Below are 26,977 nucleotides of genomic sequence, written 5' to 3' on the forward strand. Positions count from 1 at the left end.
ATATCGGATCTCCTATCAGTAAAATTTTGTTCCCAAAATTACCAACCGGGCTCACATTGCGGGGAGCAAAGGCAGTCTTGGGATGAGACTTACTTCCGCAGTCTGATGCAGTCTAACCAACTCGTTTATACTGTTTATGGAGCCAGCAGTTGATGCTTTTTTTTTTTCGGGGTTCTGGCTTCTTTTAATACTTTGCTTTTTTTTTTTTCATTGGCGATGATACCACGGGACAATAAGGCTGTGTACGTGTGAATGCACAAGCGATTTCGGTCATTCGGCATTCGTACTGCATTCCGCAGCGTCTTGATTTCTTGTTCCTAGCTGCCTTGTTTTTGATTTTTGATATTTATTTATTTTTCTTGTTCTTTTTTGGACAGATCCCGAGCATGCGATTAGAGATGATCTTGGGGCGAAAATATGCTATATTGGCTTTCATAAAGACCTAATTGTCGTCAATCGGATCCATTACTGCTCTTCTACAAAATTGTTCATTGCTCAAGGTTATTTTCTATCTTGTGTCATTTTCTTGTAGCGAGTAGATAAATGAGAGCGAGAAATGAGTCCCAATACGGGGTTGAAATTGATACCGTCTTTTTCTTGGCGTGTCTATGTCTGTATCATACGTGTGTACTTGTAAACTGCATGTTTCTATCGTCTTGATGAACGCTGCGCGGGTTCAGGCTAGGTGGTTATTACATGATGCCAAGATGCATCTTCTATCTAGTGCTTGATCGGCTTGTCATGACCGTCGTCGTCGTCGTCGTCGTCATTATCCTCCATCTTGATGGCCATAAACTCCCCGTCGTCGCCATCGTTGGATTCCGGCGTCTGTTCCCGCTTCCACCTGCCGCCTCTCTCGACCAAAGGCGGGTCGTCGAAGCCCTCGTGGAGGGACCTGTGTTCCGCTCTCACCGGCGAGTCATCCGAGTCCGGCTCGTCTTCGCGCCGCCTCGGTTCTGCTGTCCCCGCAGGACGTGCCGGAAGAGGGGGCCGTTCAGACTCACCTGGCGACAGGGCCGGCGGGGAGATTGTCAAGCCCTGTAAATCATGGGCTACTCTGCTGTCCTTCCTTTGCGGTTCCCCCACGGCGACGGCGTCAAGGTCGACGAGTTTGCCCTCGGCGTGGTCGTCCTTCATCCGAATCAGGTCGTCCTTTTCGATCTCGCCGCCGGCGTGGACGCCCGTGAACCCGCATTCCTTGAGGATTTCGCCCGTCAATGAAGGGTAGCGCAGGTGGCCGCTCACTTTCTCGCTGAGGTCCAGGTTCTGGACTCCGTGGACGCCCTCGATGGCCTGGAGGCCCGCTACGCCCAGCGCGAGGCTGTGCATGCGGTACACGAAGCCTAGCATCATGTCGTTTTCGGAATACACGTTGAAAATGGTTCCTGAGACGACGCAGCGCAGTGTTCGCCAGTGAGCTGCGTCGGAGGGGGCCGGTGTGCCGATGATGACGACGTTGTCGATGAGGCCAAAGGCCTTGCGTTCCGCGAGGGACTGTAGGCATGCGTGGATGGCGGTGGCGCCGAGTGAGTATCCGATGAGGGTCACGGGCCGCTCGCCTTGGATTTTGTTGATGAGGGCGTCGGCGAGCAGGCGGCCTGCTTTTTTGGACCGGTTGCTCGCCCGGTTGAAGGGGTTGTCGACGTTTGATGCGGCGGCGAGGACTTGGATGGGCCAGAGGGCGGCCCAGAGGGTGGCCAGAACGGTTCGTTTGATGATTTCGACTTTGAGCGTCTTCCAGGCAAAGGACTGGACGAGGTCTTGGAGGGCGGTGCCCAGGCTGAGGAGGGTCTTCATCTCATAGCGGAGCGCGAAGACCTCTGTTTCTGAAGATGGGAGCACGCGCCAGGGAGTGACAATGTCCGATTCGTCGTTGAGCCAGCCGTTTATTCCGATGGTGACGCGGAGTCTGCGGGTTTCTTTGGCAGAAGAGTTTTCATCCGGAGGGCGCTGGAAGTCGGGGCCGTATCCCGTGGTGGAGAGCGGGATGAATTTGAAGTCTTCTACTTCTTTGGCATACTTGTCCATGAGTTCACCCTGGGCGTGTTAGTGGACTGCGGTTTCGGCAATGAGAATATACAGAAAAAGAAAAGAAGCAGGAAAGGGAGACAAACAGTCATCTTGGCGCCGTATGCCCCGAACAGAGCGCCAACCAAGGCGCCATTCATCCAGAATATCCCCAGGAAGCTGGCCACGCCTCCTAATCCCACGCCGCCCATGATGCCGCCTATCGCGCCAGCTACGAGCGGCGCAGCTAGACCGCCGGTCACACCGATAACCGCCGCGCCTGCTACGCTTGCCAGGCCGACTTTCCAGAAGCGACTGAACTTGTTCTGCTGCCTTCGCTTCTCGGCCTCGGCCTCGGCAGACATGGTTTCCTTCTTGTCCTTGTCGGCGGTGGACGACTCCATGAGCGAGTGAGCAATCTCGGCCTCCTCCTTGTTCACAAACGTCTGCGGGATCTCGAGCGCCGACGCAAGATGTAGTATCATGGTGCGGGAGTGCGCCGAGTACTTGCCCGTGGACAGAAGCAGCAGCAGCACGCAACCAAGGGCCTCTCGACGGTCCTGTGCCGGCACCGTAGTCAACCTCGTGGGTATGGGATGGTATAGTTTCTGGAGTGCCGCCACGTCCTCGGACCTGTCGACCTGCACGTCGCCGAAGCTGATGAGGTTCTCGCCCTCCTCGGGCGTGTCGAGCTTCTTCTTATCGAGGGCGTCTTGGCGGTTTTTGCGCTCCTCTTTGATCTTGGGCGTGTCCTCGACGCGAATGATTTCTTCTAGTTTGGGCAGGAAGCTGGCTCTCCAGTCTTGCATGTACTTCATGGCTGCTTTTTGGATCTGTTCGATTTGCTGTGCTGCCTTGCCAGTTGGTTTCTGGGGCGTCGCTTTTCGAGCTGGACTGGAGGATTGGGCATCCTCATCTGAGCCGGTGAGTGAACCTAGTTCATCGGGGGGGTTGACGAGCTGCAGGGTCATGAAGGCGATGATTTCTTCAATGAGATGCAGGAGAGCGGCTCGTCTCGCGGGGTTGAGGGCGATGACGATCTGCCGCGGGTCTGCGCAGAGGGGCGCCATGATGGCCAAGGAAGGCTCTTTGACGGGCGCTTGAGGGTCGATTGGCTATGTGAGTGTCATTTAGGGAGTAGTTTGGGTTTTTGTGACGGGCTGTATCTGGTTGGCGTTGGGTTGGAAGTTGGAAGTTGTGCCGAGGTGAAGGCTGGCTGACTGAAGCTGGGACTCGGAGGTTGGGGTTGCGTCTGACGGAGAGTTTGATACGTCACGCACTGGCGAGGCCAGCTCTTGTTGGGTCAGTCAATTCCGTAACAGGTAATTGTCCGATGTGTTGTAAACTGAAGTGTCGATAGCACTATGTCGACCGCTTCGGATTCCTGGCATGAGTAGTCAGGTCTGGGAAGGTTGGATGTTTTGTCGCCGACGTTGCGGGAATGACGTCGCTACGAGCTTTGGTGGGCCAGCGGTGTCACTCGGGAGTCGGGACTATAAGTGGACTTTCTCGTATCAACTCCCTCCATCGCTCTGAGCTTCTCACAAGAACAAGGCCTCATCGAGCACGACGCAGGTGGTTGTGGAATATATGCTACGTGCAAACCTGCTTGACAAGTCTTGGTCGCAACAACTTCTTAATGACACACTTGGCTCAACGGTTTACTGAACCAGTACCCCAAAATGACCTCTGAAGTATACGAACAAGACTAAAGCTCTAGGGAGAAAAAAAAAAAAAAAACAACGACACGATTCTCCTCAACGCCATTGGACGACAACGCCGAAATCACACAGGTGAAGTATAGGGTAGCCTGCATTCTTCATCCATGGCACTACGGTTCATACACACACGATAAGCCTATCGCGGCCCGCCCCACTAAAAAAATCCCAAATGCCATCTTCGCCTGCCACAAAACCAACCCCAAACCACCATCTCGAATCCCACGATACCCAACACTCACAACCCTCGTCGCGTACTTCACAGGGACATCATGGACGCCAGCGCCCTCCTCACCAGCCAAGGCTGGAGAGGCAAGGGTCACTCCCTCCACAAAACCGACAACTCCATCGGCCTCGCGAAGCCCCTCCTCCTCAACCGCAAAGACAACCGCAAGGGCATCGGAACCACATCACACTTCACCAGCGACCAGTGGTGGTTGAACGCCTTTGACGAACAACTCCAGGGCCTCGAGACGTCCAAAGAAGGCAAAGTCACACAGACTGTGAAGACGGGCAAACTAAACGCCATTGAGAAGGGCTCCCTGGGCAAATATTCTCTGTATACATCGTTTGTCCGCGGGGGGTTTCTAGAGGCGACCTTGCTCACGAGTGAGAGTTCAAGTGAGGATGAGAGCGGCGGCACCCCTAAGACAAGTGAGCCTGAGGCCAAGACGGATAAGAGGGCCCGAAAGGAAGAGAAGAGGCGGTTAAAGGAGGAAAAGGCGGCCAGGAGGAAAGAGAAGGAGGAGAAGAGACTGAAGAAGGAGGCCAAACGGCAGAAAGAAGAGGATGCGTTTGTGGAAGCCAGGGGAGAGCGGACAGCGAGGAAGGAGGAGAAAAAAAGGCTGAAGGAGGACAAGGTACACCAAAAGGCCGAGAGACGGCGGACGAAAGAGGAGCGGAGGGCCAGGAAAGAAGCAAAAAGGAGGGAGCACAGTAAAGTGCAGGTTGCTTGTTGTTAACGGGTTCATTGTTTACATGGGAGAAGTTCTTGGGGCATTGCATAGCATGGCGTTTTTGGTTTGGAGTATTGTATTGGCTGGGGACTTTCGATGCCGCTGGCTCGGCCATGGCTGGGTATTCTGCTTCTCTGGAACAGGGCCTGCGTGTTCCGCCATGTTAGTAGCTGTCCGTGCTCGAACTGTTTTGACCATAATGCCAATGATTTGTCGCGATTTTGGTCTTGTCATATTTGGCTCGACGCGTCTTACAGTTCCTTCTTTCAGGATTGGATTTGTCTATGTACGAGGGAGAAAACTCTAAGCGAGCCACAATTGACAATAGACACGAACCAGATAGGTGATGCACCTGATTCTGACCTTTGATACCCACCGTTTCTCGCGTGCATTTTTCTTGTGCGCGGAAGCTCCTGCGAGACCATTCCTCCACTTGTGCCAAGTATCTGCCATGATAACATTCCCTTTATGAAGGAAAAGTCCAAGAAACTATTACCCCTGTTTTGGCTTGACTTGACTGGGGGCAAATATGAATAAGGTTGCCTTATTACGAGGTGCTAGGCGGAAATAAGGTTGCAGAACGTCCCATATATGACGACCAAAAGTCCATCAGCGTATGGCTTGTAACTAATCAATTCGTATTATGGTCCTCACATTTTTTAGTCTTGCGTATGTTGAGGATCTTGAATACCGAAGCCGTCTCTTATGGTAGAAAACGGATATCGCTTTCAATGTCCAGATTTGTCAAAGTTGATAATCGTCACAGTTCTCTTCATCTGGCCGTTCAAGTATTTTTGGGATGTGCGTAGCGAAACTGTGTTGTCTATAAATGTTCGTTTGGCTTCTATTCAATTCGATCACCAGATCGTGTTCTATGTTTCCTTTGGAGCTTTTCCTGGCTTATTCGATAATATCCACGGTCTTCTATCCCAGAAGTCATCTTTGATGATGTCCAAGTGCTGTACCACGACCCGCGCCTTAGCCCTTCTCTTTTTATCTTTTTCAGTCTGAGTTTTCGATTGTGTTACAGGCTCGGCCAAATCGTCCATCTCTGCAGCAACCGAGTGACTACCGGGATCGACTAGTTCATACTGCCGATGTTTGTTAGCCAGAGTAGTCAAATGTAGTTGGTATAGTTGAAGAGGAAGACGAGGAATAATTTAAGTACATCTCTGAATATGACGCTGCCCTTCTTGTATATTTCCGGTTCGTTATTGTAGTTGATGTGGAATCTGGAAAATAGTATCTCGTTTTTGTCTGCTGCCAAGGTGCCCTAACATGCCATCAGACGACGTCGGCGTGCAAATAGAGAGATAACATACGGCTAGTGTTCTTTCAGCATCCTTGTTGTCAAGCCCACCAAGCTGGACGAGGGACCAGAATGTAGTGTTATACAAATTGTTTATGTGACCTAATTGGTTAGTTGATGCAAGAAGGGCATGATAATGCGTGAACATACAGTCTACTTGCCGCCAACTCAAATAGTCACGTAGATTCTGGACACTTGGGTAACATACTGCTCGGCCATCGAAAGTTGGTAGAGGGAAGGAGAGTGGCGTATCGGGGAAGCATGTGGGCCACGAAAATACGTAATTCGCTGTGAAGGTAGATACGATGGTGCTGACCAACTTGCTGCATCGACCTTAATTTTGAGCTTTGCAGACGATTGCGAAGAGCTACGTACCTCGCACGTCGCTCAAACAAGTCACAGGACTTGTGGAGGACGAAACTATTCAACTATCAGGCTTGTGCGTATTCATGTGAAAGGGACAGGTTTCCTACCTATACTCGTCACTGACACCGTATGCTATGATGATCTCGGGGATATCCGTAACAACAGCCATGGCGGCTACGTTCATGAGATCTAAAGCTCTACGATCGTTGGGTTTTTGAAACTTGTACTTTGCGCACATCCTGGCATCCGGTAAATCAGAATTGTTTGACCAACATGCTAGCCTCTAGGGGGTTGGTACTTTGTGAAGGCGCGTCCATCGATACGAACCACGATCCATGTGTTTGGCAGTAATGGGTCTGGTTGCTCGAAGTTTCGAACATATTCAAATCTTGCGGGGCATCAGCAGTCTCAACGCGACAACGAAGTTCACCAGTATATATCGCTTACTTGGAGTTTGCCATGCTAGCTATGTAACCGTGGGTACCAGCAGTAGTCGTGCAAGATGGACCGTTTTATTATTTTTATCAGAGTCAGCGATGAGAAAGTTGAGCTCCCCGCGGTGGGGTCAACCGTACTGGATTGTTCCTTCCCATCAAGTTGAGAGTTCAGCGCTCTTGCCAACATTGAAAGGCAATGCCCCTCAGTTACCACCAAAGGGCAGGTGCAATCAGACAGCACCTTGACCCACTCCTATCGTGCCAAACGATTAGATTGAGCCAACGCGTTGCGCATTTGCCAAGGTGGCGGCAAGGCCCCTACAGTAATTCTCAAGTACTTTTCAAGCACGTCAATATACTGCTTGCACGCCTATTGATGACCGTATGTCTTGTCCTCCAGCCTCAGAGCCCATCTGAGATGATTTCGCGGCAATCGCGACGATGAACCTGCTGCTGTCGGACGACTACCTGCTCCAGGACTATCCTGAGAGCATCACCAACACCATACGATCCGGTCATGCCACGGTGGTTCGATTCAATCGCAAGGGTGACTACCTTGCCTCCGGCCGAGTTGATGGCGCCGTCGCTATTTGGGACTTGGAGACGATGGGAGTGGCACGGAAATTGAGAGGCCACAGTAAGAGTATAACCTTTTTGAGCTGGTCACGATGCGGAAGATACTTGCTGTCCACCTGTCAAGGGTGGAAGGCTATTTTATGGGATCTCCAGGATGGCAAGAGATTGCGCGAGGTGCGCTTTCGTGCGCCAGCGTATATGGCTGAGCTTCATCCATGGAATCAGTGAGTTCATTGCTCAAACACCTTGGGCGCAAGTGGCTAACAGAAACAGCCTGCAGTTCGTCGCGTCGCTCTTCGAAGAACAACCGGTTTTAGTAGACATGACCGACCTTGTCGATGTCAAGCATATCCTTCCATCTGTGCCCAAGAGGACGAATTCTGAAGGAAGCGCTGCACAAAGAGAGAAACAGGCAAAGGAAGACGCCAAAGAAAAGACGACGTCGGCTATTTGGACCTCGACCGGCGACCATATAATTGCCGGTACAAGCAAGGGCAAAATCAACCTCATTGATACAAAGACTTTTGAAATCATTTATTCAGAGAAAGTTTGCTCTGGAGTTATAACCACACTGCGCATCACTGGCGCAGGTCGCGACCTGCTTGTCAACTCGCAGGACCGCATTATCCGCACTTTCAGGATACCCAATCTCTCGGTAGACGATTTGGATCTCGACACAATACAACTACCCCTCGAACACAAATTTCAAGACGTCGTCAACAAGCTGTCGTGGAATCACGTCACATTTAGTGCGACGGGCGAATATGTAGCCGCATCGACCTACAACAACCACGAACTCTATGTCTGGGAACGCAACCATGGGAGCTTGGTATGTATGCTTAAGGACCCTAAAGAAGAACAAGGCGTCATTGAATGGCATCCGTCACGGGCGCTCCTCGCAGCCTGTGGATTGGAAACAGGTCGGATATACATCTGGTCCGTCATCAGCCCTCAAAAGTGGTCAGCGCTGGCCCCCGATTTTGCTGAAGTGGAGGAGAACGTCGAATATATTGAGAGAGAGGATGAGTTTGATATATATGCACAGGAAGAAATTCATCGACGACGACTTGATGCGGAAGACGAAGATGTGGACGTCCTCACGTTGGACCCTACCAAGTTTGATGACGATATCGACAGTTTTCGTATGCCTATTCTGTTTAACCTTGGGGAAAGTGATAGTGAGGACGAGTTTATTGCTGTATCGACCGGCACCATGAGACGTAGGAGCCCTGGCGAGGGCCAAAGCGACATCGACGGGCCTGTAGACACGGTGACCACCAAGAAGGGCGGCGCTGCCAGGGGGGGCCGGGGAAGGAAAAAAGCTCTCCCCTGAGCGAACCATATTATAACAGCTTTCAGGGAACATTTCGCAGGCAGGAAGGCCAAAAGGCATCGCAAACTTGATGCCACACGCCTCGTGATCAGTCAAAGCTAAGGCTGCGCGGCGGCCCATTCCAAGTCAGATCCATTTAGTTCTGCGCTGGATAATGAATGGCCAGTCCATATTCACCAAATAGACACTGAAGATATCTTGTCGCTGGGATCATACAAGCGATCGACGAACTACATGACCGAAAATTCCGATGGACCAAAGTGGCGAAGGATCAGGGACCTGCAAATATTGCCATGTGACCAAAGAGATGCAATGCACGCCATCTACGCTAGGATTACATACGCAGTGCAGCGTAGGGACGACATCGTATAAGAGTTTTGACTTTCGTTTAGAGCAGATAGCATCAAGTCCCGCAGCATCTGCCGGCTCCTGGCAGGATAACGGGCCTGGATAGTGAATGGAATGAAAGCCATCAAAACACCATGTTCCTTGATTGGCTATCCTTTGTTGTCGGTCCGTAGAGGTCTGTAGATGATTGCACAGACTTTGTTTGCGATTCTTCATAGCCACACAAAGGCGTTTGTTGACAACGGCTATCTTTAATACAGAATCAATGCTCATTGACGCATTAACCGTGCGCTGCGAGTCAATGTGCGTTCAGGTGGTGACGCGTTACGCAACTGCAGCAGGACGACTGCCTCCACATTGTCAGTGCCGGTCCGGGGAGGTGTAGAGCGTAAGAGAATAATGGAACCTTGGCTGGACACGGTGCCATCATTTGTTTGACTGTGTCTATTAACTTGCAAAACGCCTGGTTCGTTTTGTTCGGGCATGGGCGCGCCGCTCCAGCAGGCCGCAAAGTTGAGCGGCGGGAAGCGCGCAGTACCGCGCAGCGGTATTTCGCGTCAATATTGTAATTTCACCACGAGCGGGGTCAAATACTTTGCAGACGACTTAGCTGTCAGTGCGAAACGGTCCTGTAAGCAGTAGAGTAGCCTTGTTGTTACGATCTGCTGAGGGTTAGCCGGCGCCGGAACAGTACAGGGAGACATCAATATTGATAAGTATTCCTGCCTCTTTCAGAATATAATTGTTGAAGCGGAATCTTAACCCATCTATCTTTAAATCATGACCCTATTACACCCGAGGAAGGCGCCAAGATGGAGTATTACAACCATACCCGTATTATGCATTCGAGTATCCAAATGAGGTTATCAACGAGCTGTTCAGGTGCCGACTAAGCCAACTTGAGCAACACGAAGCAGCCGCCCGACACGGCGGCACAAGGGCACAAGCAGCTCGGGAGGGCAGCATATTCACACGTCCCCCGCTGGCGGGCGTCTTGTCCCTCCTCTCCGACATGGATCCATCCATATCTTCGGACCGGCGCCGGAACAGTACAGGGAGACATCAATATTGATAAGTATTCCTGCCTCTTTCAGAATATAATTGTTGAAGCGGAATCTTAACCCATCTATCTTTAAATCATGACCCTATTACACCCGAGGAAGGCGCCAAGATGGAGTATTACAACCATACCCGTATTATGCATTCGAGTATCCAAATGAGGTTATCAACGAGCTGTTCAGGTGCCGACTAAGCCAACTTGAGCAACACGAAGCAGCCGCCCGACACGGCGGCACAAGGGCACAAGCAGCTCGGGAGGGCAGCATATTCACACGTCCCCCGCTGGCGGGCGTCTTGTCCCTCCTCTCCGACATGGATCCATCCATATCTTCGGACCGCCCGTCTGTGGGTCTCGGCGACGGCTGGCGGTGCGTTACTCCTGCAAATCACCGTTCCGGACCGCGACGCGTCGGCCGACCTCGTGCAGATTGATTGGGCCAGCATCGTGAAACAGCTCGACCCCGAGGGGAGACAGGTGGCTGTTTTGAGGGACGGTGGCAAGGCCAACGTAGCTCGGTGACCAGCCTCACCGTACGACACCCAGCGCCCGGGGGGGCAAGGTGTCTGGTCACATCGGAGGGTTTTGGACAGACCTCGGACGAGTCTGGCTTGCATCATCATCCATTACCAAGCAGTCCAAACTTTTCAACATGACAGCGGTCCAGGGAAACCCAAAAAAAAAACAAGGGCTCCAACACCAACTGACTCGGTCAGTCAGCAATCTCAGACATTCCACTACTACCTCCGCTGGAGCGACACAAAACCACCGAGTGCGTATCACAGTGACACCCAGTCCAGCCAGTGCAACCAGTCAACCATTATAATCTTAAACCGCCAAGGAGGATCTTCAACACAAAAATCAAACACAGCCCCCGCAAAGACCACGTCTGTCCCCCCCAAAGATTCAGTCCAGAACACCAGTGCGACTCGAATGTCTCACTCAAATGATAACCTTATCCGCTTCCCCGGCGCCAGAGAATCCCAGATCCTTCCCGTTGCCTCGGTGTGTTTGAGATTGAGAGGGAAGGAGAGGGACTAAGAGGGAAGAAGAAGCACAAAATGCAATGCCACGTCACAAGAAAGGCAACACAAATAAGCTTTGTTGTTTTACACCGCAACCATGTACATACACAGGTGAGAACGAGGTCTGTAGCAGGTTCAAAAATAACCCCAAAAAAATGGCACGGTAGTGGTAGTACTAGCGGTAGAAGTGGTACCGGGAACAGGGTTTTCCCTGGCTTGGTTCGGAGCAATCTTGCGCCTTGGCAGATGAGATGAGATGGCCCCCCCAAGACGCAAGACGCAAGCCAGCCCAGCCAACGCGGACAGCAGCAGCAAACTGGCAGGTTCCCGGCGTCAGGAGCAGATCACCCTTCCCCTGTTGGCGTGTGTGATGGATGTGCGCGCCGTGACGTGACGGGCCTTATCTCCATGTAGGCTTGCCAATCAGGCTCCACGTCGTCTGTCGACGAGCTGCTCAGTAATGATTGATGAATGGAAGGGGGGGGGGATCTGCGGTTTTGGTGTTTCTGGCGACAAAGCGCACCGACCGCCTTGCACGATGGACTGGACGAGTAATTTTCGCATCGGCCGCATTCGTTGACGTAGTATACTACTCGTCATCTTCTTGTTCCCCGGCCTCCCATCTCCCAACAAAGAAAAGAGGTAGGTGTGCTATCTGATCTGTCTTGCTCTTGGTCCAGATTTCCTGTTTCTGCGCCTTCTTGCTGCCTGCCCACAGCGAGTCCGCCCCGCGTCTTGCGCGAGAAAACTCGTCAACTTCTTCTTTGATGAGCTGGCGAGAAACGGGGGCCGGACCTCTTTTGTCTCCCCTCTTTCACCACTCAGTAACTACAATGCAGATACGAGTGCGTGCGTGCGTGTGGCGCTGGAAGCTGCCATTTCCGTCACTGCATGAGTGACTGTGTGGTGCTCTTGAGGGTTCTACAAGCTGGACCTGGTTGGGGCCCATGGATTGACTGTGAGACACACGTGCATGGCAGATGGTTTGTAGCCCATAAACTTCTCATTGGTTGCTTGCTTATCTGTTGTCGCTGTGTTTTTAACTCCTTACATGATGAATCCTTTGTTTCCCATTCCCAGACCTTGTTCACGCTTTGCTTGATTGCGCTGCCTTTTTGTGGCACTCCATGACAAACTTGATTGTGTGCTTCTTCCCATGCCCCACGTCATGTCCTTGGTGCCAATGCCCATAGACGGGGGGGGCGGGGGACAGACGGACCAAAACAAAATAAATAGAAAGAAAGAAAGAAAATGGCTAGTACTGCGCAGTTACACAGTTGTAGCCTCGTGAAAGTCCTCCTTGTGGTCATCAAGGTGCTCGCCCCAATGCACTGGGCTGAGCTTGAGGACTCTGAAGCCGCCGCTGCTGGAGCTGGAGGATCGTCGACGAACTGGCTCTGGAGCAGGGGCCATATCTGCCGCAACTACGCGAGGGGAGGTACGGCTGGCTGGTGCTCGGGGGTAGGAAGCAGAGGTGGTGGGAGCCAGAGGAAGGAAGAAAGAGTTGGAAGACATGGTTGGTAAAATGTCGAGTCAACGGTTGTGTTTTTGGCGCAGTAGGACAAGTTGTATTCCGTATTAGGTTGGGTGATGTTGAGAGGTGATGTAGAGAAGAATTGTTTGCGCCAGGCGAGCCGTCGGTACTGAGTATTGCTCTGTATTTATAATAAAAAGATGGTGACTGCCCTCTTTCCCCCAGAAGAGGGCGCCGGATGGTTGCTCTTTATACATGTTCGGCAGAGATGCCATCTCATGGGTGTGGACTAGGGTCGGGGACACCAAGGCATTGAACTGTTGGCACAAACGTCTCACACCCAGAACATCATGTACCACAATCCTGACGGCATGTCGCAGACTTGGACATTCCGGCAAGGCCCCGACCTCCACGATAGAACCTTTGAAAAACACCCCTGGCACCCTTGCCGACTAGGAGGTGCGGACCCCGGAGGATATTTGCTGCAGCAGGTCAGCTGATGCACAGATATCTATGAATTGTCTTTGCGCCAGAGGTTAGTGGCACGTGCCATTTTCTTTGCTGACCTAGCGCGGACTGCGAAGAGATTGGCAACCAGACGGAGTATCAGCCAAAGATGGGCGCGGCGCGGCCAGAGCGGGCATTGTGGCAACGGTACCGCCGCGGCTTTCCGTGTCAATGGTGCCGAAGGCCAGGGGGGCCACAAGTGACAACGCCAGCGAACTGGCTGCTTGCCGAGTTCCAGACGACGGCTCCATGTCCGTGGCCGTCGCGACTCGCCATCAGATGCAAAACCACCTCGTGGTTGCCTATCAGCCTGTAGTCCTACCACACTCGGCACCCAAGCAAGGAGTATCTCGGACCGTCGTTTCATCAAAAGTTTCTCGCTGTGGCCGTCCAGAAACACCTTCTTGTGCAATTGCTGTGTTCCTGATTGGATGTGCCGGTCCCGAACCATGGGATTTCCCGGAGCCGGCTACCGTTCCGTCTGCCATGTGCCAAGTGGAGTTGCTACATCCTCCCGAGGCTGCGGGGATACGCTGGTCAATCCCTTTGCCGACAAAAAGGCTCTACAGCCTGATCCTGCAAGTCGGTTCTGCATGCTCGCATCTCCAAGTCCCCTTACCACGAACCCTTCTTCCCGTGCGGGTCCTGGGCCTGCATGCTGACGGAGTTGAGCTTCCGTGCTTCGTGAATAGCCGGGCGATACTCCGACAAGACAATGGGGAGCCCTTGACTCCAAGGAACTCTGCCAACGAGTCGCAAATCGAGCCCATTGCCGCGAGCGCATCCATTCATGTGCAAACAGTAGTTCCCAGGGAATGATGCCATGATGGCAACATAGCAGGAATTCCATGGCCAGCAATTTTTTCTGCACGCTGCTCCAAGAGACGGTCAGTCATTGAGACCACATGTCACAATCTTGCTGGTTAGGCTCTGGCTTACACATGCCGTTGCATAGTATGCAGCTAACCATGTTGATGGAATGAGAGCTTTTCCTCTATCGTTGAAACAATGGTCAGAGCGACCATGATCCCAAGTATTGGAAGTGTTGCCTTCTAGCTAGGGTCAGTACCGCACTATACGAAGCTGCTTCGGTGATAAGAGGAGAGAGCCTTGGACCTTCAATCTCACTTGACTCGTTCTATAGCCCTTGTCCCAGCGTTCAGCTTGTGAGGTTGATTGTCTATAAGGACAATCAAGAAGTTGGCTACAGAAGTATAAAGCTTTCCAGTGCCATGAACATGTCTGACAGCGTGTTGTGGCAAACGCGTTATTGTCGCACCTCATTGGCCAATCCGTGCGTATCAATGCTAGTAGATTCCGTATGATTCGTGTTTCTTGTTTCAACTATTAGCTAGTACTGCTTTCCTAGGCACGGTACTGGTTGCACAAAAACTCACGAGGAAAGTGTTTCGCGCTTCGCAGCTCTATGGTGTTTTACACCCAACATCCTTCGACCGAAGACGGTGAGTCTATTGCTCGACCCCAACATGATGGTTTATCTCCTGGACTGAGTAGAGACAGCCGGTAAACTGTCTATTGGTGATGGGCAGCTTGGGAGTAAATATTCTCGAGCCGCAAGAGCCCCAGGATACGTGCCCTGGTGCTGTGATAATGTCCTTCGGGGTTTATGAGCGGGAAATGAAGTAAACCCCGTCTGGGTTGAAAATAATTGACACACAGGTTCGTTTATGGCGGGAGGCCTTGCCTTTACCAGGCATGTAGGCGACCCGATCTGGCAATGGACACAACGGGAGGCAGTTGGTTTTGGCTTTCCCGGAGACATTTATCCACAATGTTGGTGATTGATGTGACCGGCCTGCAGGTCGTATGATATGCATCTATTCTCTGTAAACCATCTATCAGCTCCCAGCTGCGCGAGTTGTCCCGTACTAGATCATGATGCGTGTTGGTTGAATGTCTCGGAGCTTGCATCGTCAATGCAGTAACTAGGTCATCAGCCACTTGGAGCTAGCCATGCAAGCCTGTGTGCCAAATGGTACCTGTCAACACGCACCTTGGTCCTCATTCACGCTGTTCAAGCCGCTCTTTGTCCTTGCTTCATGACGTGTGGCTGTCCGAACGGGTTGTTGGACGAAGCAAAGAGCATCCCTGTCGACTAATAACTTACAAGCCTGCCGAAGACAGTGTGGACCATGACTTGCCAAGTGCAGCAATAACGGCGCTTATGGTGTGTTTTGATTGGCTCGTTCACGGCGCCATAACCGGCATCACATCCGTCATCCATCTTGCTAACGCCGGTGCCGCTTTCGATGCTGGGATCCCAGGAGGTAGCGCTTCATCGCTTGGTTTCTACGAGTTGATCGTACCAGCCTTTCTGTTTTTCTGGAACCGGCGGGGTCCAAGAGTAGGACAAGGTGATCCAACTCGCGTGGCTGAATCAATAGTTGCATCCCCGGACAGAAGAATGTAGCGCCAACTAGATGGCCGAGCTGTCTCGCAGTGACAACGTCGACAGGTGAATTTGTCCCTCAGAACACTCAGGCCGCTTCATGGGAGTTCTATAAGTATCTTAGAGTAGCAAAATACACATTTGTCGAACTGCCTTGCTGCCTTTAACTTTATGTGCAGTTATCAGTGCAACATACTGAGTTCCTAGATAATATGCCGTTAATCTGTAGAGATCACTTGACTTTTGCATAATGTGCCTGTGTCGGCTTGTTGGACGGACAAGAGTCCAGCGCATCGGATCGACACATGTTCTACACCAAGAACTCGGAAGTGAGGTGCCATCCTTGAAGACCATCGGACTCCGGAAGGTTCGCATATCTGCAGCTAGAAGCGGCCCAAATATCTCGCATTGAGCCCTCATCCATTTCGTGCCTTGATTTTAGTGTCCATGGTGTGCGCGGGAAGAGGCGGTCGCATGTCTGGCCAGGAGCTGCATGTACACCCGTCGATAACACGGACGTGACCCGCGGGCTCGATGTTTGAAAAGGAAAGTGTCAAGTATGCAAAGATTGAGCTGCATAAGCAAAATTCGGCGCCCACTATACCTTTGACATGTCCTGGGTTTCAACGAGGTCCGGGCCTCAGATATCACCCCTCCTCCCCCAATAAGTTGTGAGAAAATCAGCTTGGTTCTAACTTCTAACCCCAAAGTACCACTCAATCTATAGATAATGAAGGCCATAGCAAGAAGAATAAACGAATACTCCCGACTTTTTTTTTTGTAGGCTTTCAAGGTTTTCTCAGGAGAAGGCGGAAATGAAAGTGCGTGTCTTCTACACCAGCATGGATTGCAGATTCGCTGGCTTCGTTCAGATCTCATATTCGCCGGAGCAATCCATGAATCCATGCGCAATGCATTGGGCCATTGACCAAGTTGGGTAAGAGGAAGAGACCCCCCAATCCCTGCCAGACTCCCATGCAAACGCAAGTGTATAACGTGTTGTTGGGCAGTGACAAATGTAGCGCATGACCATTCAGGCCATGAACTTCTAACAGCAGCGCCAAACCTGCGCCGCGCCGCGGCTGTCTCTGCAACGCCCGGGTGGGTGCATCCTACGTCGTCACGGGGTTCTTACTGAGTGGTTGAACTGAAGCGTTTATCCGTGTCACCGCGCCTGAAGTAGAGCAACAGCCTCTCACAGCCGCGGGGACTTGTGTAAATATGCGAAAGGCCGGGATTTGGAGTTGGCCGCCCCCACGAAAGAACTATCATGCAGGGCATCTTCCTGCGGCCTTGGCTTTGACTGTCACACCAGCTCCCATGTTATACTGGTCCACTTCCATGCATGACATAGAATGAACGATCAATAGCCAGCAGCCGACAGCCCTAGTCAGTATAGACGCGATTTGTCTTGTCAAGTCCGGGGAAATGCCCTCAACTCACCGAGCCCTGGCTTGATGGCCTCTGGGGTCATGGTTTGTTTGGATGACAGGCGAAGCACCGAGCGCTTGACGGACCGGCCCTGCATTAGCATTAGCATTAGCATTATTGTCTTCAAAGCAGACCAAAGCCAACGGCATGCTGTTCTCTGGGCAGAGGAGCGGTCTCAGCCAATGTTAGCTCGCCAGCCAGCCATAGTTTGCTTGTAAGCGCCCATCAACTTGTCGAATATGCACGGAACCTCTCTGACCTCCAAATGGTGGTGCAAACCCAATACCATATTCTGTGTCTTGTCACGGTAGCTTTATCACACTATAACGTTGTCGGGAAGTGTCGCTGGCAGTGGGGATGCGTATGCCCAATGTCTAGATACCAAGTATTGATCAAGTCATTTGAGTTGACCGAGGTGGACACTAACACCATCGCCGTGAGCCAAAGGTACGAAGAGAAAGAACGCCCAACATGGACGGAACAAACTCCACTTTCTAGATAGAGCCATGACCACTGCCACGAGGAGATAGCAAGTCCTTTTGCAGCATGCTTCGGTCGCGCCGTGTCTGTAGTTCAGCCTTGATAAGTTGCCGGCTATGGACATGATTACAGACATATATCTTGCTGTAAATCAGTAATATGGAGTCTTCTCTTTGGTCGCTTACTTGCAGTTGCACGGGTCCATCAACGGGCAATAGACTTGTGGATGATTCAATTCTGCAGGTCGCTTGTGCTCGTCTGTCGCGTTTGCCTCTTCATCCAGATAATGCTGAATTTCGTTGATTGAGCTCGGCGCTTGTCTATTGCATTCTAGGACACGCCTTGCATACATGTACCCTGGTCCAATTATAGCCGGCCCGTCGTATCAAACCGTGTTCATCCTATGCTTGTAACCATTGCGTGTGGCTACGGCGGATGTGGTGGCACATGCAGCAGCTGTTGCACCAGGCGCCTAATTCTGGTGACGGTGAGGAAAGACCGGCATTCTTTCTGTATGGGGCCAAGCTTTCCTGGACGGAAGATTTGCCCGTATGTCGGCTTCACCAGCTGCCCTGCCAAGTTGCCAACACGTCACGAGATTGACTATGTAGTTGATTTCGCATATGCATATTGAATGGTCTGATCGACAGGTTTGCCGAGCCGCAGGCTGAATTGTCGCCAAGAAACGCATTTTTGAAGGCGATTGGGCTGCATGTACGTATGGTACATGCTGAAGGAGACGCCTGCATCCGACCTTGATGTTCACATTTCCGCGAATTATGCCGACAGACCAAGTTGTGTTTCGATAGAGTTGCCGTCCAATTACGTCGCATTTTCAAGCAGATCTATCGAAAGGGTGGACGCATTACCCTTTGGCCGAATTTTTGATAAGAGTCAGATAGCCAAACGGACCGCTACTTGCGTGAAACACGGATTCGGTCAATCTGCAGAACAGCCAGGAACATGTGCCTTGTGTCGGGTCAGTGTCTTGCTTTTCATGGGGTACTCGATATCTTGCCTGTTACATTGCGTGGAACTGCTGTAGCCCTTGTCGACATCTCCGTAAACCTCGTAGCTAGCCCAAGCCCTGGTCATTTAAGCAGCTGGGTGCCTCAACTGCGTGTTGACAAAGATCAAACGACCAGTGGTTTTCATGATATTACGCAGCCCGTCTCCACTCTAGCTTGCTTAGCTGGATTGCAGATGTCATCTGTGCATTGAGTAGCGAAGGCAGCCCAAAAGAGCATGGTGATAGTCGGCACCCTTGCTTCACCAACTTGACTGGGATCCATGACAGAGCCATTAGATTCTGACCTCTTTGTGACCTCTTAAGGAAAATAGCACAGCAACTGGTGGCCGTGGCCGTGCGCGGTCCCTCCCTATTGACAATTTGGCATGCTTCAATAGGGTAAGGACTCTGAGGAGTGTTTGGGGGTACGAATTGAGGAAAGGATACCGCTCAAGATTCTCCGTGCACCCTTTTTCTCGAAGCTCAGGTCGTGGCTTGTACATAGTCGAGAGCGTTGGTTGATCGCTGACCGGGGGGCCAAATAGCTGTCGTGTACATCTCTAAAGTGAGACCTGTGTACTCCGTATCCCCTCACCATTTGCTGATGGGTCGACAGTTCCATTGTTCGACGCCCTTTTTGACCGAACACGCGAACACCAATACATCTAAGAATTTTTGTGGCCCTTGCGGCTTCCGTCTGATGTCAATTTGTGCGCAAGTTGTGCAGCTCCATGGATATTGCCAGTTTTATGCATTCCGACATAAAGATGCCGCGTGCAAAGAAGCGTAGGGTAGGTACTAGAAAAAACAGCAAAGCGCACAATGCAGCAGGTGCAACCGGTTGCGCTCAGCCTAGGAAAATGCCGGCGAATACCTGAAGCAAGTACTTTGCATTCAATGTTGCATTTTATTGCTCCTTCAGCCTTGGTATTTTCAACTTGGTCTTATTTACAGCCGTGTTTCTGACACAATCTGTGACTATATTTATTATTCGACCTCGGTCTATCGAATCTCCTTGCGCTCACGACATAGACCTCCTGTGCTACGCTGTCTCATGGCGCATGGGACTTTGCTTTGGTAACTCGAGACTTGAGCTCGGTGAGTCCGGTGTTTGCTGCAGTCGTCCTTGAAGAGTTGGGCTGAGAAAAGTCATTTGATGGCAGGATGATATTATACGTCGCAAACATGCCCCAAGCCGGCAGGGTCCTGGGACGAACAAGCACCAAGCTGAAAGGCAGAAGCAGCAGCTGAGACACTCTCGTCAACCACCCGCAGTATTGTTTGCTTCTTGCCCTGCAGAAAGGCTTGTGCAACGTTCGCATACATGTTCGACCGGTGCATCAATCGAGAACTACCATGATGCTCCTTCGATCCGAGCATGGCATGGCATGGCCCCCCGAGCTACAACAACCGTCTGTGCCTGTTTGTTCTGCAGCCTCTCTGGTCGCCAACAAGCCAACCCCAACCCCTGGCTGGGTGCAATAGGCCGCACCGCGTGCCAGTCCCACGCCCCCCCTTCGTCGCCTAGCTCGGCCCTCCATTTCGACTGTAATCGACATGACTGCAGCCTGCCAATGCGAGTTCGTTTCCCGGCTCCTGAGTGCCTGGTTGGTCGGTGGCCATGGCCAGTCTTGTCGACGTCAAGCTCCGAGCTCTGGGCTTTCCAGCCGTGGCTGTAAGCCGGGTACCTGTTTGAAAGTACCTCCGCTGTCTACACATACTTGTGTGCCGGTGGAACCTGAATGTGCGCTTGTGCTTTCGCGCCAGATTGGCCGAGTTACACTACTCCATTCTCTCTTCTGCCTCGAACATCTTTGTCTTCGAAATGCCCCAGCCCGTCCGCCCCAAGTCTCTGCGTTAGCCTACCCTTGCGCCTCTGCCTCGAATTGGTCGGCCCTGGGCTGCATCTATACCCTTTCCAATGGAAACATGTAGCTCGGCTGCCACTCGGCAGACGTGGACATCTTGGCTTGCATCTCGAATGTACCAGACGTATTCAGCCCCCTCTCATTAGCCATTGCACGCCCCTTGATGCAGGCAATCTTTTGAAGCACACTGCTGTCACTGTCGCCTCTTGTTTTGCCGCTTCTGGCTACAGTTCCATTATCCACGCCCGCGTGGACTACATGGTCCCTGGTCATATGGATACGGACTTGCTGCTTGTGTTGGTCTTGCATATTCTCTCGCCCGTCTGCTCTGCTCTTTTCTTCCTTCACGATCACCAGGCCCCTTACGATGAAATGGAACTCATGTAACCAACACGATATTCCAGCCTACCAAATCTTTGGAGTCACCTCTCCTCCATATCTTTCCCCGGACTTATGCAATACCGTTGCACATACGTACACCCGGCCTCTTACTCACCCCCATTCTCCTGCACAAGCATTGTTTCCAGCCAACCGCTTCACCAGGACTGACGACTCAGAGACACAGAATTCTTACAGCTAACAGAACGCGGCAACATCTCCCTTGCCCGACTTCATCACGCACTCCTAACAGCATCGCCCAGCTAAAGAGGCGGATGTCGAGTAGCCTGGACGCCCAACTGACAGTCGCATACACTTCATCTCTTCCGGTAAAGTAGAAAATTCTATCTCGTGCCTCTGGAGCCTTGGTTGGTGGCCCAAAGATAAACCTGGTCAAGGGCTTGCTTCCAAGTTGACAAATAGCACTACCGCTTTGGTTACAACAGGACAGCCTGGCTTACATCGTACTGGGTATATAAAGTCTGGAGTGCTCGTCGAAATTTTCTTGGATTATCTTCACTACTCACCTCAAAAACACTCACCTCAAAAACACTCTCATCATAAACACTCTAGAGCACCATACTTTCCTACGAAATCAGCTCCAACCGTCTCCTCATATCTTTTCTGCTGGCCGACGTTCAACTTGAAAGACCCCAAAGAAAAAAATCTCTTGGTCTTTTCCTCAAAAGATACTACATCATTTCTATTCAGCCCTTGTCCAAAAACCACTACCAAGTCTGCCCCAAGTCTACCAAAATGTGTCTCTGGGTAACCTCTGAGTCCTGGACTTCATGTGGTTGCGCCACTCAGAGGATGGATCAGAAGCCAACCTGCGGATGCTCGAAGATTATTGACCAAGGCACTCAAAGGTGGCATGGATATTGCAATCGTCCCAATTGCTCCAATCCCCCCAAGGCCAAGTAAGGAGTGGCTATGTGGTATAGCGGCACAAGTTGCTGATGCTGCATCTTCAGCAAGCACGAACCGGACGAAAAGGTACAATACAAGCTATAGATGTCTATTTGGCAACATGGAAAACAGGATGCAACCTTGTCAATGTGTAATGGATCTTTGCGCCATCAAATCACGACAAGGACATTCATTAAACACAATGGACATTGCTATCTTCTCTTTTTCCTCTTTTGATTACACTTCTTTGTTTTCTGTTTTTCTTTTTCTTTTTTTACCGGTGCTCGCAGCTGCTATTCGACAAACTACAACATGTTGCGCTTGACTTATGCTAGCAATGTGCCAGTTTGCAGAGCACTGGTAGATCATCCTTCATTCTAATTCTCAGTCTTTCGTTGATGCTGTTTTTAAACCTGTTGGCCAACATGTTTTCTGGCGAAAACCTGCTCACGCGGGCTACGTCTCACCTTATTTTTGCCATTGCTTTTTGCAGATTTTCCTAGCTACGCTCCTTTGACTTTCACAAGACACTGGCGGCAGATGAACGATGGGCTATTTTTGGAGTGCTCGAAAGCTGGGCAAGCACGCGACCATTGGGGGAGGCAAGATGTCACTCGCAAGGAGAGAAACAGGGGGTAGTGTTTGCAGGAATTCGGGCATGTACTACAATAGCTAGCAGCCTAGTCGCTCTAGGCAGGCAATGGAACCAAATCTACGCTCCAATGATAACAATGATAACAAGGATGCAGGTGATTTGTCTATGATTCGTGTATGCCGCAAGCCCAAGAGGCAAGACTACGAGGTTTGTGACGTCTTTCAGCCCTCATCTATTGGTTCTGTTGAAACGACCCTAGTAGGCTTTTCAGATGACTTGGTGTTCGCTTGGCTCCGTGATTGCATCGCAGTTGGTGCCGAGCACAGCCTGACTGACGATGCGGCCGCAGATGCGGCCATGGGTACGCCCAGGCCCAAAAGCCGGCCATGTCAAGCGCACAGCCACCGAACAAAAAAAGAGGATTCAAGATTCATTGCAGGAGCCGGATTTAAAAATAAAATTGTAGAAGCACATGATTCCAACCTTTGGGCCTGGGCGTATATGCCCGTTGCCGAAGTTGGCAAGCTGCGCAGGCGGTAGGGCTTTGGTGTCTAGGTTTCTTGACGGCACACCACCATGGCACTGTTCCTCATGTGGCCCTGGAAAATCCCCTACAAGGATGACATGTCCACGTTTTTGCACAAGCTCGATCGATCTTTGTAATTTCGATGAGCTAACCGCCACGAGGTTGTAGTAGCTCCAAGTAGGCGAGCTCTCCCAACCGCTGGTTGGTAGAGAGGCCGTAATGTCCCGAGAGATGTACGTTCCGCGTTCGAAATGAATTTTCTTTGTCTCCTAGTTGAGCCCAAGTAGAGGCATTTATTGATGCTGTAGGTATGGCACTAGGAGATTAGCATTGCAGTGCTCAGATTCAAAGCTTCTTGTCGAGCGGTGTTGCCTCCGGGCGTTGGCGTCACACAGGGCCGGCAGCGGCCCGTGGGACCGTAAAAGTGGGTACGTGTGGGGCGGAGACAGGACGTGGCATCTGGGCATCTGGGGCGACGGGGCCGGGCGCACTCCTTCATGCCCTAGCCAAGCATGGCATGCTCCGGGCATGCTTCAGGCATGGCCTTGTGGCAAATTGTGCCCCCAGAGGCAGAGAATGGTCGATACGCATGTGTCTTGGGCGTTTTACATGGGTCAAGTCGTGCAACGGGTGTGCTCTCGTGAGCCCGTCTCAGGTCAGATGCTCCTGTGAGAAGGGCCAGCAACCAAAACTGCCCGGCCGCCGTCACCGCGGCCGTCATCGCCTGCGTGCATGTTATCCAATGACACGCTCTAAAACACATTGTATACTTGCATTTCGAGGGCTCCGAATGATTGTGCAAACTGCAGACCGCAGAGAAGAGTGGCGACATGACTTGGACACCGGACTGCCGCCAATGAGGCCTTCCTGCTCAGGGTCAGCCCCCCGGTGACTGTGTGGTTCGAAAGGATCTGCTCGCGAGGCTGAATAGAAACGAAGACGGGTTTAGTACATGCTTAGGTTAGACCGTGAAGAGTTTCATAGAACGTAGCCCTGTATAATTGTGTGGCTGGACTTGAACTTCTTGGAACGCTCCCTTGGGCAGTGCGAGTCGTAACTAAAGTAAGAGGCAAGGAGTAGTTGCCCAGGCAAGACTCGACACGGCCGGAAGCAGAGATGCAGGGATGAAAAAAAAAAAGCGCAAGAACGCCAAGAACGCCAACAGGAGCGGCAAAGGACAAGTGATGACAGGCAAACTAGTTCCGCAAATGGCGCCGAGAGCAACGCGATCGAAGTTCGGATCCGGCTAGGAAGGGAAGGTTCGGGTAGGCCCACTTCCCCAATTGCTCCTGGTTCGGCCTGATACAGACGACATTTTTCTCTCCCGACCCCTGTTTTGGCGCCATGCATGCATCCGCGCATTCCCGCCACATCATGTGACACCGCGCCGATTTGGGTGTTTGGACGCTGGGAGGTGGAAGTGGCATCTCGGTTAGGGCCCAGGGGGCAGGGGCAGGGGCAGGCAGGTACGGCCAGGTCTGCGAGGGTGCGCAGCATTGCACCTTCGGCGCTCAGCGTAATGAGAACCAATGTCCATCGGAACAAAAGCATTTATCTGTGCAGTTTCACCGGCATTTATCCCTGGTCACTGTATACCTACCTACTTACCTAAGTACCTAGTATGTAAATAATAAATGGGGGAACGAAAGACAGGGCTGGCCAGTTGCGTGAGTCACGTGCGTCTCCGCGCCAGCAATGCCCAAAACCAACCACCATTCGTTTGACCCGGTCCTGTGTCACAAAACTCGGGAATTGGCTGCTGATTGCAGCAATCTGAATGCCTCAGGATACAGGTCTCGCGCCTCGGCTTTCAATATGCAGTTTGCTTTCCCTTGCAGGCGGTGCCTTCCCTTTCGAACGAAGACCAAAGCCCTATGTCCCACGATACAACAAGAGATACCAGCGGCGACTGCATATTCCGTACACCGCACTATGTACCCAGTACTTGTAGAGACAGGGCTGTCTCACCTGCCTTCCGATGCAGCACCGACGGCAGCGGCGTCTGCCCCTTCCTCGAATGTGGCAACGTAAGCTCGTAGCAAGGCTGGCGTACACCCGAGACACAACAGCTCAAGGACGTCTGAAGTTGCCAATCTCCTTGAAGGTCGATTGAAATTTTCGCCGGCATGCGCCCCTTCTACGCCGCTGTGAGCCATTGAAAATTCGGCTCCTGCTTCTGAATAGCATGAAACGAGCTTTGAGCAGTTGATGAGCACCCCGGTACCATGTGCGTAGCGTGGCTTTCTAGCTAGTGCCTGCCACAGAGTCTTACCTTGACGCCGTATTTTGAAGCGAAATGACGCTTCAATCTTGGCCGACGGGAGATTCGAGCAGAATGTGACTGGCTTTGGATCCAGGTGAGTGCAGAAATTGAACTGGCTTGCACAACATTGGCCACAAGGAATGATCGACTAACCAGGGGATTAATTGATGACCAGGCTCAACCCGATGTGTGCGCAGTCTTACTTCAGACCAGTGCTGGGCAGCTCCCCTGCGTGCCCCAGACAAGAAAAACACGAAACACAGCAATGGGCAGACACGTTGTTGCAATCAAGTGCCGGCTGCCTCACTCGGCCCGTTGCGGAAACACGCACACCAAAGGGAAAAGTCACGAAAAGACCAGACGTCACAAGTTTGCTACCACCACGACTAGGCCGCTCCAGCCTTCCAGAACAACCTGTTGTTACTCAATTATTCAGCCCACGCGGCGGCGGCTAATGCTAGCCGCTCCCTGCATTCACGACAGCGGGGGGGCCGCAATCGTCGGGGTTCCCGTCCAATTTGCGCCCCCAACCTTGGCCGATGTAGCATCAAACGGGGGGCCCGGGAGGCCGTGGCACTTGAGCCCGCCTTACTGGCCATCAGACGCTGATGTATGCCGTTGCAGCATTTGCGCTGTGCATATCTGCAGCTCTTCGAGGCATGGTTTGCCGTGTGCACTCAGCCTCGCTCCCCTGCACCAATGCCAGAGACAACATACACGCCCCGAGTGTTGGTTGGGTCCTGCCTTTTCAAGTCCTCGGCATAACGAAGCCCAACACCGCAGTCAAGACAGATTTCTGTCTCTGCGGGTTCCTACACGCCCATTGGCTTTTTCGACAATTATTGGCCGTTGGTCCTTCAATCAGCCGCCCGCGCCAGACCTAACAAAACTGCCTGCTCGAGCAGCCAACAACCGGGCGGCATCGTGAGTCGTGACCACCCAACGCAACCAACAAGATTGTTGCATTCACACCCCAGTATGTTCCCTGGTGATCATTGTTAACGCGCCATCGTGTGACGTGCTTGCCAAGCAAAGTTTACAAAGCAGGCTGTCATGTAGTGTGATGAATATGTGATGGAACATAATATTACACGCGCGGAATTCAAATTTCAAAGTTGCAACAACCAGTCACCCGACGTCCGAGCAAGCGGAGGTGATATCTCATGCATTGTATAATCATGACTCACGAGTATTGGTTTCTTGGCATGGGGACAAAGTGAATGTTGGCACCTTCTCGCCGATAACACAATGCTCACCGGAGATGCCCACCAAAAAGGCAGATGTCCATGCAGACATGCACCATGAACTTGCGTGCCTGCCAGTCACGTCTACATTCGGTGACAATATCACCAAGTGCCTACCGTGTTGAAAGCACATGGTCACCGTCACAGGCGAAACAGACGAATCAAGACGTTTGTCAACCTTGTTTCTTGAGGATATTAGTCAACCCCGTTTCACCGCAGCCCAAAACCAAACCAAGAAGAAAAGAGCCAATCTACGTTCCCAACAACCACATCTCACCAATAGTGCAATCGTGCAATCTTGATTCCAACCTGCATCGTCATTCTCCTGTCCTAAATATCAATGCCACTAACCCCTATCCTCACTCCTTCCACGACTTGTCCCTCTCCTACCAGGGACCTATCATAATGTACATTCGTTTTTACACTTTTTTTTTCTCATAATCTTCACCCCCTCCCCTAGGTACAATGTGTTGGTCCATTTTCTTTTATTAAGCTTTGCATCTTTTTGGTGGATGTTGGGTTGTGGATATTCGTGTTTTTCACTTTCTTGCCCTTCCGGTATTCCCCCTTTTTGTGTATGATCTATAATGCTGAGCTTGTTCCTGAGTAGGAAACAACAGTAAATCAAAAGAGACCACGACGGGTGTGGTAGGAGAAAAAAATAACAAGATGGAAACAGGGAATGAAAGTACGATAAGAAAGAAAACCTAGAGAGCAGCCTGTGTCTCGTATGCATTAATCAGTTGCAAAA

The 26,977-nt window shown here is 51.6% G+C and overlaps 5 protein-coding genes across 5 annotated transcripts; 2 read left to right on the forward strand and 3 right to left on the reverse strand.

Moving 5' to 3' along the window:
- Nucleotides 1–720: 720 nt before the first annotated feature.
- Nucleotides 721–3,077, reverse strand: MAA_00663 (DUF726 domain-containing protein; the record flags this gene model as incomplete). The annotated part of the gene is made up of 2 exons (XM_007818661.1): nucleotides 721–2,037; nucleotides 2,115–3,077. The coding sequence occupies 2 exons, from the start codon at nucleotides 3,075–3,077 to the stop codon at nucleotides 721–723; spliced, it is 2,280 nt and encodes a 759-aa protein (XP_007816852.1).
- A 920-nt stretch (nucleotides 3,078–3,997) lies between these two features.
- Nucleotides 3,998–4,687, forward strand: MAA_00662 (D111/G-patch; the record flags this gene model as incomplete). The annotated part of the gene is made up of 1 exon (XM_007818660.1): nucleotides 3,998–4,687. The coding sequence occupies one exon, from the start codon at nucleotides 3,998–4,000 to the stop codon at nucleotides 4,685–4,687; it is 690 nt and encodes a 229-aa protein (XP_007816851.1).
- Nucleotides 4,688–5,553: 866 nt separating this feature from the next.
- Nucleotides 5,554–6,594, reverse strand: MAA_00661 (tRNA-His guanylyltransferase; the record flags this gene model as incomplete). The annotated part of the gene is made up of 5 exons (XM_007818659.2): nucleotides 5,554–5,772; nucleotides 6,004–6,092; nucleotides 6,141–6,313; nucleotides 6,366–6,410; nucleotides 6,464–6,594. 5 exons carry the CDS (start codon nucleotides 6,592–6,594, stop codon nucleotides 5,554–5,556), a joined length of 657 nt encoding a protein of 218 aa, XP_007816850.2.
- Nucleotides 6,595–7,234: 640 nt separating this feature from the next.
- On the forward strand, nucleotides 7,235–8,702 carry MAA_00660 (WD domain-containing protein; the record flags this gene model as incomplete). The annotated part of the gene is made up of 3 exons (XM_007818658.1): nucleotides 7,235–7,430; nucleotides 7,494–7,593; nucleotides 7,643–8,702. 3 exons carry the CDS (start codon nucleotides 7,235–7,237, stop codon nucleotides 8,700–8,702), a joined length of 1,356 nt encoding a protein of 451 aa, XP_007816849.1.
- Nucleotides 8,703–12,401: 3,699 nt separating this feature from the next.
- On the reverse strand, nucleotides 12,402–12,647 carry MAA_00659 (uncharacterized protein; the record flags this gene model as incomplete). Its single annotated transcript, XM_007818657.1, has 1 exon — nucleotides 12,402–12,647. One exon carries the CDS (start codon nucleotides 12,645–12,647, stop codon nucleotides 12,402–12,404), a length of 246 nt encoding a protein of 81 aa, XP_007816848.1.
- Between the last annotated feature and the right edge of the window lie 14,330 nt (nucleotides 12,648–26,977).

Source organism: Metarhizium robertsii (genome assembly GCF_000187425.2).
Source record: "Metarhizium robertsii ARSEF 23 chromosome Unknown MAA_Scf_7, whole genome shotgun sequence".
Classification (NCBI taxonomy): domain Eukaryota; kingdom Fungi; phylum Ascomycota; class Sordariomycetes; order Hypocreales; family Clavicipitaceae; genus Metarhizium; species Metarhizium robertsii.